A 14,672-nucleotide genomic window follows, 5' to 3' on the forward strand; every position below is an offset into this window, starting at 1 on the left:
TCCAAAGTATAATGCTAAAATCTTTGGCAGATAAAGATTAATAGCAATCATCTACACATGCTGCAAGATTAGCACTTCACTGAGGAGATGAGAGTGTGAATGGAGGATGGATTACAACTATATATTAATTCTAGGGCCAAAGGAGGGTTTCCAACTGGTTGATCTCAAGGCCAAAAGTATCAACTGTTTGTCCTACTCACCCAAACATGCTGGCATTATAAGCCCTGCCCTGCAGAGTCCCTCACGTCTTGTCATGTTAAATATAGCCAGGCATGAAGCATTAGATGAAAGGTGGCACAGAAGCTCCTAATCCAAAATAGTTGGGAACAGCTTATGTATTGAGAACTATTAAAAGACAGCTAATTGCTAATTTGTCCATCCAATGCAGCTCTTTCTACATGCAAAGACATTGTTTTAAAATTCCACTGTAAGACAGGGAAAAAAGATTAATTTCCCCACAGTAATGTATTTTTAAACATCAAGGCACCAAGGAAAATCTTATCACCAAGGGACAAAGGAAACCTTTAATTTGTCTAATGATTTGAGATAATGGTAATTAGAAAGTAGAAGTTGACATACTTTCCCTTCATATAAAACTTTTCCAGATGTTTGTTGATTAGCACCAGATGAGCCAACAACATCACCAATTTTTATCCACCTCCCTTCACTAACACTCCACTGATAGGCTTCGACTTTCTCCCCATCTCTGATTAGACGAGTCTGTCCTTCTCTAGTACCTTAAAATAAAAATTTTAAGAATCAAAGGTAGAATGGCAGAGTAAAATTCAAAAACATTTTAGATAGAAAATTCTAAACATTAAAACTTATGCATAAAAGAGAATATGTATCTTGGTTTAAAAGCAAATTGTACTAAATAAGATTTTTAAATGTGATTCTACTAGAAAGCAGCCAAAAGAAAAAAATGGTTAAAAGGAAATTTTATTAAACAAGGGAAAGTTAACAAAATGTGATTCTACTAGGAAGTAACTGGCCCATGAAAAATAAAACAAGTTTTATTACAGAGTATTTCCTACCAACACGTTTCATTTCAGTAGACGGCTCTCCATTCTTCCAGTGGCTAAGGCCAAAATGTAGAGAAGTTTGATACCTCTCTTTCTCTCAACCCCACAGCCAACCCTTCAGAAATTATCATCTCATTCTTTAAAATATAACTAGAAAATTGTCTCCTCAACATCTCCATCATTATTCCTTGGAGTTCTCAGTTGGACTGATTCAATGGCCTCCTACCCCTGCTCCCAGCCCCTACACTGTATATTCAATCCAGCATCCACAGGAATTTTTTCAAAAGTTTAAGTAGATCCTGACACTCCTGCTCAAAACCCTTCAATGGCTTCTTATCTCATTCTTGGTAAAAACCTCAATCCTTGGAGTAGTGTACAATGCCACATATAAACTGCCCCTACCATCTTCTATGACCTTACCTTCTCCTATTCTTCCTCTCCCCTCATTACCCTACTACAACCACAGGGTCTTTGCACTGGCTGTTTATTCTACCTACAACACTCTCAACATAGATGTTGGCAAGATTTGTTCCTATATCTCCCTAAGGACTTTATTCGAATGCCACCTTCTCAGCAAGGCCTCAATTGGCAGAAACAGGTAGCTAGCTGTCCTCCAAAGATTCATGCTTCTCTTCCATAGGGCAGAGCTGTAGCTGCCCAGCCAGAGACATCATCTAGCCCTCGTGCATCTTGCAATCCCATGATGTCACATTACTGAGTAATGGTCAGTAGAATCTGGGTGGGTGTGTTATTTGTCTGTTCAGGCCTACCCCATCATCCTCTAATCTCCCCTCTTACCCTATATTAATCTGTTGCAATTTGTTGTGGTGGCTGAAGTATATAAAGAAAATCCAGCTTCACACAGATATGTACTTGAAAAAGGGAAAATCAGTTAAGTAGCCTTTTCAGAAAATGTGGATATTCTATTAAGTACTAGCTTTTTTTAAGGTTACAATGTAGAATCTGAAACTACATCAATGAATTTTTCATGCTTGGTTAACACTAAAATCCAATGGTCTATCTTATACTTTGAATGAATCTTTTTCATGTATGACTTTGTAACATCATGTACTGGTCATTTGGAAAATACTGGTTCACTGACTTGTGCAGATCTTTCGCATATTTACCTATTTTACCATTCAATATCAAAAAATAGCATTTGTAAATATTACCACTGATATCATAACAATTGGGAAGTTATCAAGCTCCTGATGGCAGATACAAATTTTCCAAAATTTCAATTTTCACTTGAAAGTTTGAATTTCCTCTTTGGCAACAAATATTGTCAGTTATTTTCCTTAAAGTGACATGCTCACTTTGTTCATTTAAAAAAAAAAAATGTGTGTCAAAATACCTAAGCCTGAATAACCATAATTACTCATTCTTTCAAATAAAAATGGCACTCCATGATAAAAAGGACAGTTTGGCCTGCAACTCAAATGACTGCACAAGTGCTTTTCTTTGAAACACCATGGTATTTTTGTGTTTTATGCATAATTTATATTTTGTTACCCAGAATATTAAAAAAGATGTGTACTAAACGATCAAGATATAATAAAGTTAATTTTTAATACTTCATCAAGAGCATTCTTGGGGCAAATGGGTTTTTTTTTTTAAACTGTAACTGCATGCCAATGAAGAACATAACTACTTGAACAGTTTGGCGCCATTGCCTTGATTTGTGTAATACGGCACCAGTGGTTTCATCCACCATTGCTTTTGAACCATAAGTGCAAACATTGGCACAGTATAAAAAAATCAAATAAAATCTAGTATTATAAAATTAGTTTTGGAGGCCAAGGCCAGACAATTACTTGAGGCCAGAAGTTCAAGACTAGACTGGGCAACATAGTGAGACTCCATCTCTAAAAAAAAAAAAAAAAAAATTTTTTTTTAATTAGCCAGGCATAGTAGTGCATGCCTGTAGTCCTAGCTACTCAGGAGGCTGAAGCAGGAGGATCGCTTGAACCCAGGAGTTTGAGACTGTAATGTGCTATGATCATGCCACTGCACTCCAGCCTGGGTGAAAGAATGAGACTTTGTCAAATAAAATAAAATAAATCAATTAATTAGATTAAAGTATAACAATAAAATAAAATAAAACTAGTTTTGATCTCATGGACATCCTGTAAGGATCTCAGAATCCCCAGAGGTCCATGCTTTGAGAAGCACTGGTATAATGGGAAACGGATATATACAACACAAGATCTCATCTGAGATGACTACTGTCCTCTGACTTCAAACTAAAATGATCTCCAACTCATTAAGTAGATATTGCTTTATTTAAACTCATTTTTATGTTTAGTCTCTACAGCCTCTCAAGGAATCTAATCAACCAAAAAGTATTAAATGAGTGATTTTTGAGTACCTACTATATATATATACATATATATATATATATATATATATATGCTAAGCATTGGGAGATTTTTTTTCCAAAGTCCTATTTATGGGAAGCTTAGCTCAAAGTCTAAACTGTGAGGCAGAAGCAAGAACATGATTTCTCATAGTGATTATGTGTAATAGTAAAAATTCTCAAATACCAGTTTACAGCAGTAACACTGAAACACTAGCAAAACAACATTTCTTTCTTATTTAAATTATTCCAGTTGGCAAATATGGTGGCATTTTTTACTATTAGATACACTGAAACATTTACCAGGTTCATTCAGATGTTCCCTCCCAGGAAGCTGCTCAGCATTAATGTCCCCTAAATCACCAGTTTTGGAATCAATGGTTGCCTGAGAGAGCTCTTTTTCAAAAGCCTTGATCTCTTCAGCACTTGCTGTTCGATCTTCTGATTCTGTAAACACTCTAATAATACCATCACTATAAGGAAAAACAAACTGATTTTAAAAGTCCTCGCCATAGCATATTAACATTATCACATCTGAATAATCCAAAGCAAAAATAATCTGTATTTATGAATATGAGAAACATTATTATATATTTATTGCTGAGTATAGAACTATGATGACTTAAATAGTTGTCAACTATTTAAGGGAGAAGTTATTGAAAAAGAACACATATATTTAATATAATTTTCAATTCCAAGTTAAATATTTACCATCATCAATATCTATACATATAGTATATAAAGTCAATTTTATATAGGTATTATGGTACTGAGAAGGGTAGTGGGCTGGTTTACTTTATAAGGGCCTCCAAGTTTAGTAGATGGTCAATAGAGAAACATGGTCTTCCTTTACTATGCTAGTAACTAGCAACGTAACCTCAGCCTCGTGTTTGGATTTGACAGCAATCCTCAACCTCTATTCTCAGAAAAATCTCTTCATTTCCATAATTTTCCAATTCTAAATTTTGAGATAGGAGAGGAAAGTTAGCCACTTTCAACTGTATAAATCATATCCAATTATACAGAAAACCTCTTTCTTACTTAATCTTCCACTAACATCGATTTCACTCTTTCAATCGGTTTTACTTCAACTTTAACCCCTGCCCCAGGCAAAAAATAAAACAATTCTACTTTATTAGACCCTCTGTCCCTTAAAATTGTCACCTTCTTTTTCTTCTTGCCTTCAATGCCAGAATAGTCAGTCTATAATCCTTTCCTTCATCTCTCTCCTCAACCCTTTAACTCTTCTGATTTGCCCTTTTTCTATCATTTGCTACCAAAATGTGGTGTCAAGAGTCACTAATAACATCATCAAAACCACATCCAAATGGTTTTCTAACTTTTCATTCTTTGACACCTCAAACACTTTTTGAAAATTTCCCTCCAAAAACTCTCCTTTTCCGTCTCCCTGAATTTTAGCATAGGATTCCTTTGTTCTGTTTAACCTACTGGCTTCTTTTTCTCTATCCACAGTATATCACAAGATTCAGTTCTTAGTCTTCTGTTCTTCTCTATTTCTTCCCTCAGAGAAAGGTGTTCTATGGTTTGCTTTTGGCAGTTTTGTGAAAATCTTTATCTTAGTCTCAGTTCTTACAGGCTCCAGTCCAGCTGCCCATGATCCACTGGCATGAGTGTGGCTCACTCCCACTCAGACCTCAGGAAGTCAAAAGCCACAGTCAGCATCTTTTGCACCAAATCAATTCTCCCACTTCCCCACTTTTATTAATAGGGACTGCCAATCACCAAAAGTTTGAAGGTTATCCATTTCTTTTATCCCCTTTCTGATCATTTTTCCTCTGAATTACCCTACTTAGTTTTATCTTCTATCCATTAACACTGTGCGGCCAGTGTTTTATAATTTCACACCCCCACTACTATAGTTGCTTTCTAATTTATTTTTCTTTCCAATGTCACCACTAGTTAAATCCAACCTACATATTTAATAATTCACAAGTTCTGCTTTAATCATCATTTCTTGCTGAAGAGCTACAACCCCTTAACCCCAAGCGATAAATCTAAAAAATACCTGGCATTTACCATTCTCCATAGTTAGGCCCCTGTTATCCATTATTTCCCAGCATTAGTCCTCCAAACCATTTTCCTTCATCTCCTATGCGTATCACATTCATTCTCATGAAGGAAATTTACAGTTCCCTTTGATAGAAAAATTCTCATTTCTTTTCTTACTAATTGTCTTTCAAAATCTAATTCTAATTTCTTCTTCTCCAGAAAGTTTTCCTATACCAATCTCTGCCTTCTATAATTTCCCTTTTATTCCATGTCTTGACTGCACCACTTACAGTACAATAATGGTATTAATACATCAAGTACCACTACTGTAAAATCTGTTATACTTACTACTACTTTGTTTAGTAATAGAAATGTGCAGTCTCCCCAGTTCACCTGAAATTCCTTATGGCTTATCTCTGTACATTCCAGTTCCTACCAAAAGCCTAGGCATAAAAATAATATTTATTGATTGACTAGAATATAAATACCTCGCACCAACCACAATGTCACCATTGTCTAGGACACAGCAGCACCATATAGACTGAGCTGGAAGTCGGATTGTTTGAGCACATTCCCCATGTTTCCAGATTCTCAGAGATCTGTCTTCTGCTGTTGTCACAAAATCTAAAATTAATGAACACAGGAAAAATTAGTTTGAATAAATAAAATTAAGTATATTTATACATATCATCGTTCTAGATAGATATACTATTTTAAACACAAAAGTTTTAAAATTACACTTTTAGAGCCGGGCATGGTGGCTCAGGCCTGTAATCCTAGCACTCTGGGAGGTTGAGGCGGGCGGATCGTTTGAGCTCAGGAGTTCAAGACCAGCCTGAGCAAGAGCGAGACCCCATCTCTACTAAAAAAATAGAAAGAAATTAGCTGGACAACTAAAAATATGTACCAAAAAAAAAAAAAAAAAAATTAGCCAGGCATGGTGGCGCATCCCTGTAGTCCCAGCTACTCGGGAGGCTGAGGCAGTAGGATTGCTTGAGCCCAGAAGTTTGAGGTTGCTGTGAGCTAGGCTGATGCCACGGCACTCTAGCCCAGGCAACAGAGTGAGATTCTGTCTCAAAAAAAAAAAAAAAAAATTACACTTTTAAATTTTATATATTTGTCACTTATACCATATACAACTACAAAAACCACATTTTTAAATTTATTTCACATCTTACATCCCGTACCTTGTGCCAATAAATTATACAAAGCCTATCCTCAGATACCTAAGGACTTTTTACAACATGATCATCTAATCAGAATTAATATAAAGAGGGCTATGCAATTTTCTCCATTAGGAAAAAGATACTTATGCAGTAAAGTTAATAAATTATTCAAGTCACAGATATTAATTTAAGTAACGAGCCCTCCTCCCTCTTATGAATGGGATAGAGTAATGCTCAATACAAAATTTTAAATATACAGCATCAGATAATCTTACCTTTACAATTTGGAAAGACAGATATGCTATAAATGTAATTTGTATGTCCATAATATACTTCAAGACACTCGCCAGTGATTTGCCACCTTCTAATGCTAGCATCATTTGCACAGGAAAGAAATTCTGTTTCACTCAGAATTGCCAAACCTCTTACACAGTCTTCATGTCCTGCATTAAAAAAAGAATCAAGTAAGTCAAGAAAATGGATCATTTGGTTGATAGCTCTATATATTTTGCTAAGTTAAAGAAATTTCTTTTTTTTTTTCTCTCTAGAAAAGACTGGTAACCAAAATTTGTATTTTAGGTTTAGCAATCTTTTTTTATCATCAGTCTTGGGAAGTTATTTTACACTTATCCTATCTTTTTCCGATTATTTCCTAAAACCCTCTAAAAATAGTATTTTGACCCCAACAGTTCTTCATTTTCAATGAAGAATTTTCAATTTTTCTTCCCCAATACCAAGAGAAATTCAAATATATACAATATTCAAATAAAAGAGAAATACATAGCAAAGAGTAAATATCCTATAAATATAAGAACGAAACATTCAAGCTTGTGCTCTAATGAAGATCAGAAGTCAAAACTTTCCCATGCTCAGTATTTATTGATTTAGATTAGCTATCACAGATTAGTAATGACTTAATACATATATAGTAAATATTGACGCAGAAACAGAGGGATGCTTAGTTATAACTCATCATCCATTTTCCATCAACAGATACTTTTATCTGCAGAAAAGGACTTCTTATATCTTATCCAGGGTGACGATCAACTTTTAAGAAGAAAATAGACCAAAAAAAAAAAAAAAAAAAACCCAAAAAAACAAAAATTCACACCAAAAATGTAAGTACCATACAAATAAATCGGTGATATTACTATTATCAGATGCATCAGTGTAAGTGTTACGCTGGCCCACCATTAGTAAGGCTTATGCTTGAAAGTTTCAGGCTGAACGTGTTAAAATGACAACCAAAAATATAACTGCATGCCAAAAAGTACATACGTATAATATATAGAAGCATATACACATATTATAGCTTATCTAACAGCTATTTATTATGTTGTTTATGAAAGGTTTCATTATGTTTTTAAAAAGATATTAAGTACTAACTGACAAGAAAATTACATTCGCCCAAATTAAGTGGCTCAAATACTGACGTTTTTCAAATACCATTTCCAAGCTTCCAACCTTTTGAGAAAAAAATCATCTGAGCAAATAAGAAGCAATGATATTATAAGAGTTGTCTACGCTGCTATTACCTGAAAAAGTCCTCTCACATCTTCCAGCCTTCCACAGCTTAATAGTCTTGTCTGCCGATCCCGTCAACATTAAGCCCTGCTCAGGTAAGATCTTTACCGCCCATACTGCAGCTGTATGACCCTGTGAGCAAAATGGTTATCAATTTAAGTTGCCACAGAATCATCAAATTTAATTATTATCTAGAATATTCATTTAATACTGTACCTGCAAAGTCATCATGCATTTGTCATTTAGCCAGACTTTAGCAGTGGTATCCCATGAGCCACTAAGTAATGTCCCAAATTTTCCAGATGAAAGACTACAAACTATAGGAAAAAGTCATTAGTTAACATATTTTCATAGAGAAGAATGCTCAACCTTGCAAATTATTAAAGCATTGCAATTTTAGAAACACGTCATGAAGTGACAGTCTCTTAGCCAACTAAGGTTTAACTCAGTGGAGAGGCAGAAGAATACAGTGGTCAAGAGCAGACTCTGGTGCCAGACTACCTGGGCACAAGGACTAGCTGTGCCACTACAAGCTGTGTGATCAGAGATATTAACCTCAGATTCCTAGCCTGTAAAATGAGGAAGCAGGACTAAGAAATTATTAATACAATAGGAAGATAATGCAAACAATTTTAAAACGCTGCTTATATTTAGGGTCACTTTCATTAAAATGACCAAAAAACTAGAGCCAAGTTCAACGTTCAACAGTAATGAAATGGTTAAGTGTCTTATTTTCTTGATATAAAATTATGCAGGCTAAAAAATAAAAATATAAAAAATTAGGCCAGGAGTAGTGGTTCACACCTGTAATCCTAGCACTCTGGGAGGCCAAGGTGGGAGGATCACTTGAGCTCAGGAATTAAGAGACCGGCCTGAGCAAAAGTGAGACCCCATCTCTATCAAAAATAGAAAATATTAGCTGGGCAACTAAAAATAGAAAAAAAATTATCTTAAGAAAGGAAGAGGATCCCATAGAGTCAAAGCAGAGCCATGAAGAACCATGGGTTGGGAATGCCTTTCCTGAGACCAGAAGGAAACGATCACAAAATTCTCTCTATTCTCAAAGTAGGGTTTCCTTAAAACAGCCATTCATCTGGACTTCAGAATGGCTATAATAAGAAACTGCTATCTTGTACTGTTTCCTTGCCTGGTTGGGAGTGTTTGCTCTCACTATTTCATTCCTTTGTCACAACTGTACGTCGGGTATGGGTGACAGACAACTTGTGTTTTTAGCCTACAGATTTCTGAATGTAACAGGAACCATATTTGGACCAGATGTGGAAACACCTGTGCATCACCTCCCTGATGTTTAGAATACCAATCATCACCCAGACATTCTTTTTTTTGAGACAAGAATCTCACTCTCTTGCCCAAGCTAGAGTGAAGCGATGTCAGCCTCATTCACAGCAACCTCAAACTCCTGGGCTCAAGCGATCCTCCTGCCTCAGCCTCCCAAGTAGCTGGAACTAAAGGCATGTGCCACCACACCTGGCTAATTTTTTCTATTTTTAGTTGCCTGGCTAATTTTTTAGTAGACATGGGCTCTCGTTCTTGCTCAGGTTGAAGATTTCACAATCACAAATATACATACAAACACATGTAAACATTTTATAAATTCTTTAAAGGAATTAAGTTTAAAGTATTTATGGAACATGTCCCAGACTATTCCAGATATATAAAAAAAGTACACATACGACATCGATTAAGCATGTCATTTTATAACAAAGAGCTGCTAAGCCACACATAAATCCAGAATTATCACAAAATCGGGAATACATACAAATCACAGAAAATGATATTCAAAAATATTAAATACTCTTCATTAATGATACCAAAGCCCTAAACACATTCCTTCTGGGTCTTCAATTTGCTGCATAAATACAGACATGATACCCAAAAGATAAAGAAATACTTTTAGTTTTCATGAGTAAATGAGTTCATTGCACAAAATAGTTGAAAACCAAAATCATGAAGTATATTAAAATTGTATAGTCTCTTCCTTTTATAACTGAATGCTTTATATATATAAGCATGTCAATCTTTACTGATGACAACAATAAATTTGTCAGAATTTACAGAACTAAGATGATCCAAAAAGGTTTTCACTTTTGAGCCATAGCTATAGGTAAAACAAAATATAATAAAAACTTGAGAAAATGGATATGTGAATTCTACTTTCAAAGAGATGAAACTTCTTCAAACAGAAAAATACCAAAGTGTTATACTCACCAGTATTTTTGTGACCTTTTAGAATATAAAGTGGCACTGGGCTATCCAGGGAGAAAATGCAAATATTGTGGTCATTTCCTCCAGTGGCAATTAGTCCATGAGGATACATGTCACTTGAGGGTATGATACATACACAAGAGACAAAATTGGAGTGGCCACTCATACAGTGCATTTCTGTAAAGCCCCTGTTAGGACTGGAAAGACAAGATAAATTAATAGATATACATTTGTACCATGACTTAGCCTAGAACATAAAATGTCAAAGCATTCATTTTTATTTAGTATCCAGGTTGAACATACTAGTTTAAGAACCCATTGTTTTAAATTAAACATTAAGTAGCTAATTTACATGAGCTACTAGAGAGCTTTACATCAGATTAGCAAAAGTTTGATTAGTGTTTTATTGATAAGAGTGTGTTAATTAACAGAAAGAACAAGGAAGGAAAGGAAACAAATATCATGAGTGGCTTTTTCTTATTTCTGTCTTTACTTCTACTCATCAGTGATTGTGATCCCAAGAAATCCCCAATGAAATGAAACATACATGCAATTAAGACAATGGAATTGACTATCAATAAGCTGCAAACACAGTGAGAACATTTTCACACTATAAAGCATTAACTTAATGCCCATTAGTGATGAGAATATCAATCATTCTCAATATGCGAAAAAGGAACTAACACAGGGATATATAAATGGCTCCTCTAGGACACAATAAATTAATAACTGCCTTGGGATTAGAATGATTCCCAATACGTTACACACACCAATCACTTAGCATCACTGCCTTACTTAACAAGTCAAACAACAGATTATGACATATTACGTGGAAAGCAGTAAATTAGCTGCTGAGAGGGATTTAAAGAGTTATATCCCTAACTCAAGCTAAATCAAGGGAGTTTGCAGTCTAGTTGAAGAAGATAAGTGCATATAAACATATCAAACTCCCAGACAAAGACTGCACACAGTTACCTATTTTCACTCCCTTCCCAAACCCCATTAAAACAATAAACAGTTATGCCTTTTAATAAATACATAAATCCACAAGGCCAGGGAGGATGGAAAAAAAAGAACAGAAACACAAACTTGAATACCAAAACCTGACAGAAAAGTAGGAAAGGCCTTAGGAGACCTGAGAAAAATGAGTTCTAAGCAGGTAGCAGGGCAATTGGAGAACCAATTTACCCATGAATTCCCAAAAGGTTTCAAGGACTGGAGAGGATTCTGGGAAGATGCCAGAGTAGGAAGCACCAGGAATCTGTCTCCCCATCTAGATAACATTTGCACTGGCAGAATCTGTCTGATATAACTATTTTGGAACTCTGGAGTCAACTGAAGGTTTGCAACTTCCAGAGGAAGGCCTGGACTGTAAACTGAGGCTAATTTTGATCAATTTCAGCTCTTAGCACAGTAGTAGTTACCATGCCTAACCCCACAGCAGGCAGCCATACACATACTACTGGAGCAGCTTGCTCTTAATTGCAGGAGTGGCCAAAAAGGATCCTGTCCTCCAAATATCAAGGATCTGTTCTCTGATCACCAATTACTGTTCTGATCACAGAAGCACAAAGAGGCACGCAGCCATTGTTGCTGCACTTTCCCACAATGTTGAAAGCCCCTAACTTTCCAGAAGTGATTTCCAGAGGATTTAAAGGATCAATGCCCATTTCACTCCCTTCATTTTTCTCTTTTTCCTCTTTTGGAAGCCAGACAATACAGATTAAGACATTCAAACAACTGCATAAGCAGGAAAAATTAGAAAGTGAACATGCACACCCAGGAAAAAGCATAGGCTCAGCAAAAACCTGAAAAGACTCTAAGTATATACCTAAGGCTGATCTTTAGCACAGAGACAGCCTACAACAATCCAAAAACCAAAAATAATGGGCAAAAACAAAACCAACAACAGCAAACCCTCAGAAAGGGAAAGAATCTGATTTCTAGAGTTATCATATTATTATATTCAATGTCCAATTTTCAACAACAAAAAATCACAAGACATACAAATAAACAGAAAATATGGCCCATTCAAAGGAAAAAAAAATAAGTCAATAGAAACTGTTCCTGGAAAAGACTTGATGGCAGATCTACTAGACAAAGACTTTAAAGAGCTAGAAAACCCAAAAAGAAATTTTGAAGCTGAAAAGTACAATAACTGAGATGAAATGATTTACTAGATGAATTGAAAGGCAGATTTGAGCTGGCAGAAGAAAGAATCAGTGAACTTGAGCATAGAACAGTGGAAATTATCAAGTTTAAGCAACAAAAAGAAAAAAGATTGAAGAAAAGTGAACAGAGCCTAAGGGACTTATAAGGTGCCATGAAGTGAATCAACATACATATGTGGCAGCCTTGAAAGGGAGGGGAGAGAGAGAAAGCAGTGGAGAGAATATTTGAAGTAATAATGGCTGAAAACATTCCAAATTTAATGAAAGACATAAACATCCAAAAAGGCTCAATGAACTCCAAGAAGATACAGTGAAACACACTCACAGACATACATTATAATCAAACTTAAGAAAAACGGAGACAAAGAATCTCTGTGAGCAGTGACAATGACGTAACTTATCATGTACAAGGGATGCTCAATAATGTAATCAACAGATTTTTCATCAAAAACTTTGGAGGCCAGAAGGCAAAGGGCCAATACATAAAAAGTACTAAAAGGAAAAAAAAACCAAAAAAAAAACTATCAACCAATAATCCTATACCCTGAAAAACTGTCCTTCTAAAGTGAGGGGGAAATCAAGAAATTCCCAGATAAAAGTTGAGGGAGTCCATTACCACCAAACTTGCCCTACAAGAAATGCTTAAGGGAATCTTACAAGGTGAAATGAAAGGACTATAGACAGTAACTCAAAACCATATGAAGAAATAAATATCTCAATAATAAATACATCTAGTAACACTGTAACAGTGGTTTCTCTGTCTCTGTAACTCTACCTTTTGGTTTCTACATGATTTAGGAGATTAATATATTTAAAAAGACAATTAGTCTAAAATCCAGTATTATTGTTAACTTTGATTTGTAACTTCACATTTTTTCTACATAATTTATGAGACATGCATTTAAAATAATTATTGGTTTATGTTTTGGGACACACAGTGTATAAAGATGTAATTTTGTGACATCAACAACCAAAACAGGTAAGGATGAAATTCTTAAAGAGCAGAGTTTTTGTATGTTAAATGAAGTTAAACATACAAATTCACATTAGAGAGCTATAATTTTAGGATGTTAAGTGTAATCCTCATGGTAACCACAAAGAAAAACAGCTATAGGATATACACAAAGGAAATGAGAAAGGAATTTAAAAATTTCACTGCAAAAAATCAACTAAACACAAAAGAAGACAATAATGCAGGAAATGAGGAACAAAAAGGCATATAGAAATGGTATCAAAATGGTATACCAAATGGTATCAGTAATTACTTTAAATGTAAATAGATTAAACTCTTCAATTAAAAGACAAAGATTGGCAAAATAAATTTTAAAAACATCATCCAATTATGTGCTGTCTACAAAGGACTCACTTTAGATCCAAACACTCAAGAAAAAGATATTCCATGAAAATAGCAACCAAAAGAGAGCAACCAAAATAAACTCTAAAAAAGATAATGAGACAAAGAAAGGATATAAGGAATACCAATAAAAGGTTCAGTACAGCAAAAAGATATAACAATTACAAACATTTATGTACCTAAGAACAGACCATCAAAATATATGAAGCAAAACTGACAGAACTGAAGGGATAGAGAGTTCTACAATAATAGTTAAATACTTCAGTAAGGCATTCTCAATAATAAAACATTCAGAAAAAATATGTCCCAATAAAAATAAAAGCAAGGTCTCACATAGATATTTGTACAACCATGTTCATAGCAGCATTACTCACAATAGCTAAAATGTGGCAACAACTCAAGCATCCATCAGTGGATGAATAAACAAATGTGGTATACATAAAGTAAATGAATAAAATAAAATTCAGCCTTAAAAAGGAAATTCTGATACATATTACAACATGGATAAAGCTTGAGGACATTATGCTAAGCAGAATAAGCCAGTCACAAAAAGACAACTACAATATGATTTCACTTACACGAGGTACTTACAGTAGTCAAAATCATAGAAATATAGGTAGTATAGTGGTTGTCAGATGCTGGTGAAAGGAGGAATGGGGAGTTATTGTTTTAACGGGTATAGAGTTTCAGTTTTACAAGATGAAATGAGTTATGAAGAGGGATGGTGGTGATAACTGCACATTACGAATGTATCAATATCACTGAACTGTACATTAAACATGGTTAAGAAGGCAACTGTATCACAATAAAAAAAAAGTGCAGGGAAAAAAATTAGCAGCACTA

General features: G+C 34.9%; 1 protein-coding gene across 2 annotated transcripts in view; it reads right to left on the reverse strand.

Annotated features, from left to right (window-relative positions):
• Positions 1-14,672, reverse strand: part of PLAA (phospholipase A2 activating protein) — a 33,387-nt gene that overhangs the window by 11,857 nt on the left and 6,858 nt on the right. For both annotated transcript variants that reach the window (XM_069474315.1, XM_069474314.1), the window contains exons 2-8: positions 10,308-10,501; positions 8,295-8,395; positions 8,090-8,210; positions 6,830-6,997; positions 5,877-6,012; positions 3,682-3,851; positions 580-737 (exon numbers count right to left, since the gene is read on the reverse strand). In XM_069474315.1, coding sequence (XP_069330416.1) covers positions 580-737; positions 3,682-3,851; positions 5,877-6,012; positions 6,830-6,997; positions 8,090-8,210; positions 8,295-8,395; positions 10,308-10,501 — 1,048 coding nt within the window. The remainder of the gene's footprint in view (positions 1-579; positions 738-3,681; positions 3,852-5,876; positions 6,013-6,829; positions 6,998-8,089; positions 8,211-8,294; positions 8,396-10,307; positions 10,502-14,672) is intronic.

The sequence above is a fragment of the Eulemur rufifrons genome, chromosome 7 (assembly GCF_041146395.1).
Source record: "Eulemur rufifrons isolate Redbay chromosome 7, OSU_ERuf_1, whole genome shotgun sequence".
Lineage (NCBI taxonomy): Eukaryota > Metazoa > Chordata > Mammalia > Primates > Lemuridae > Eulemur > Eulemur rufifrons.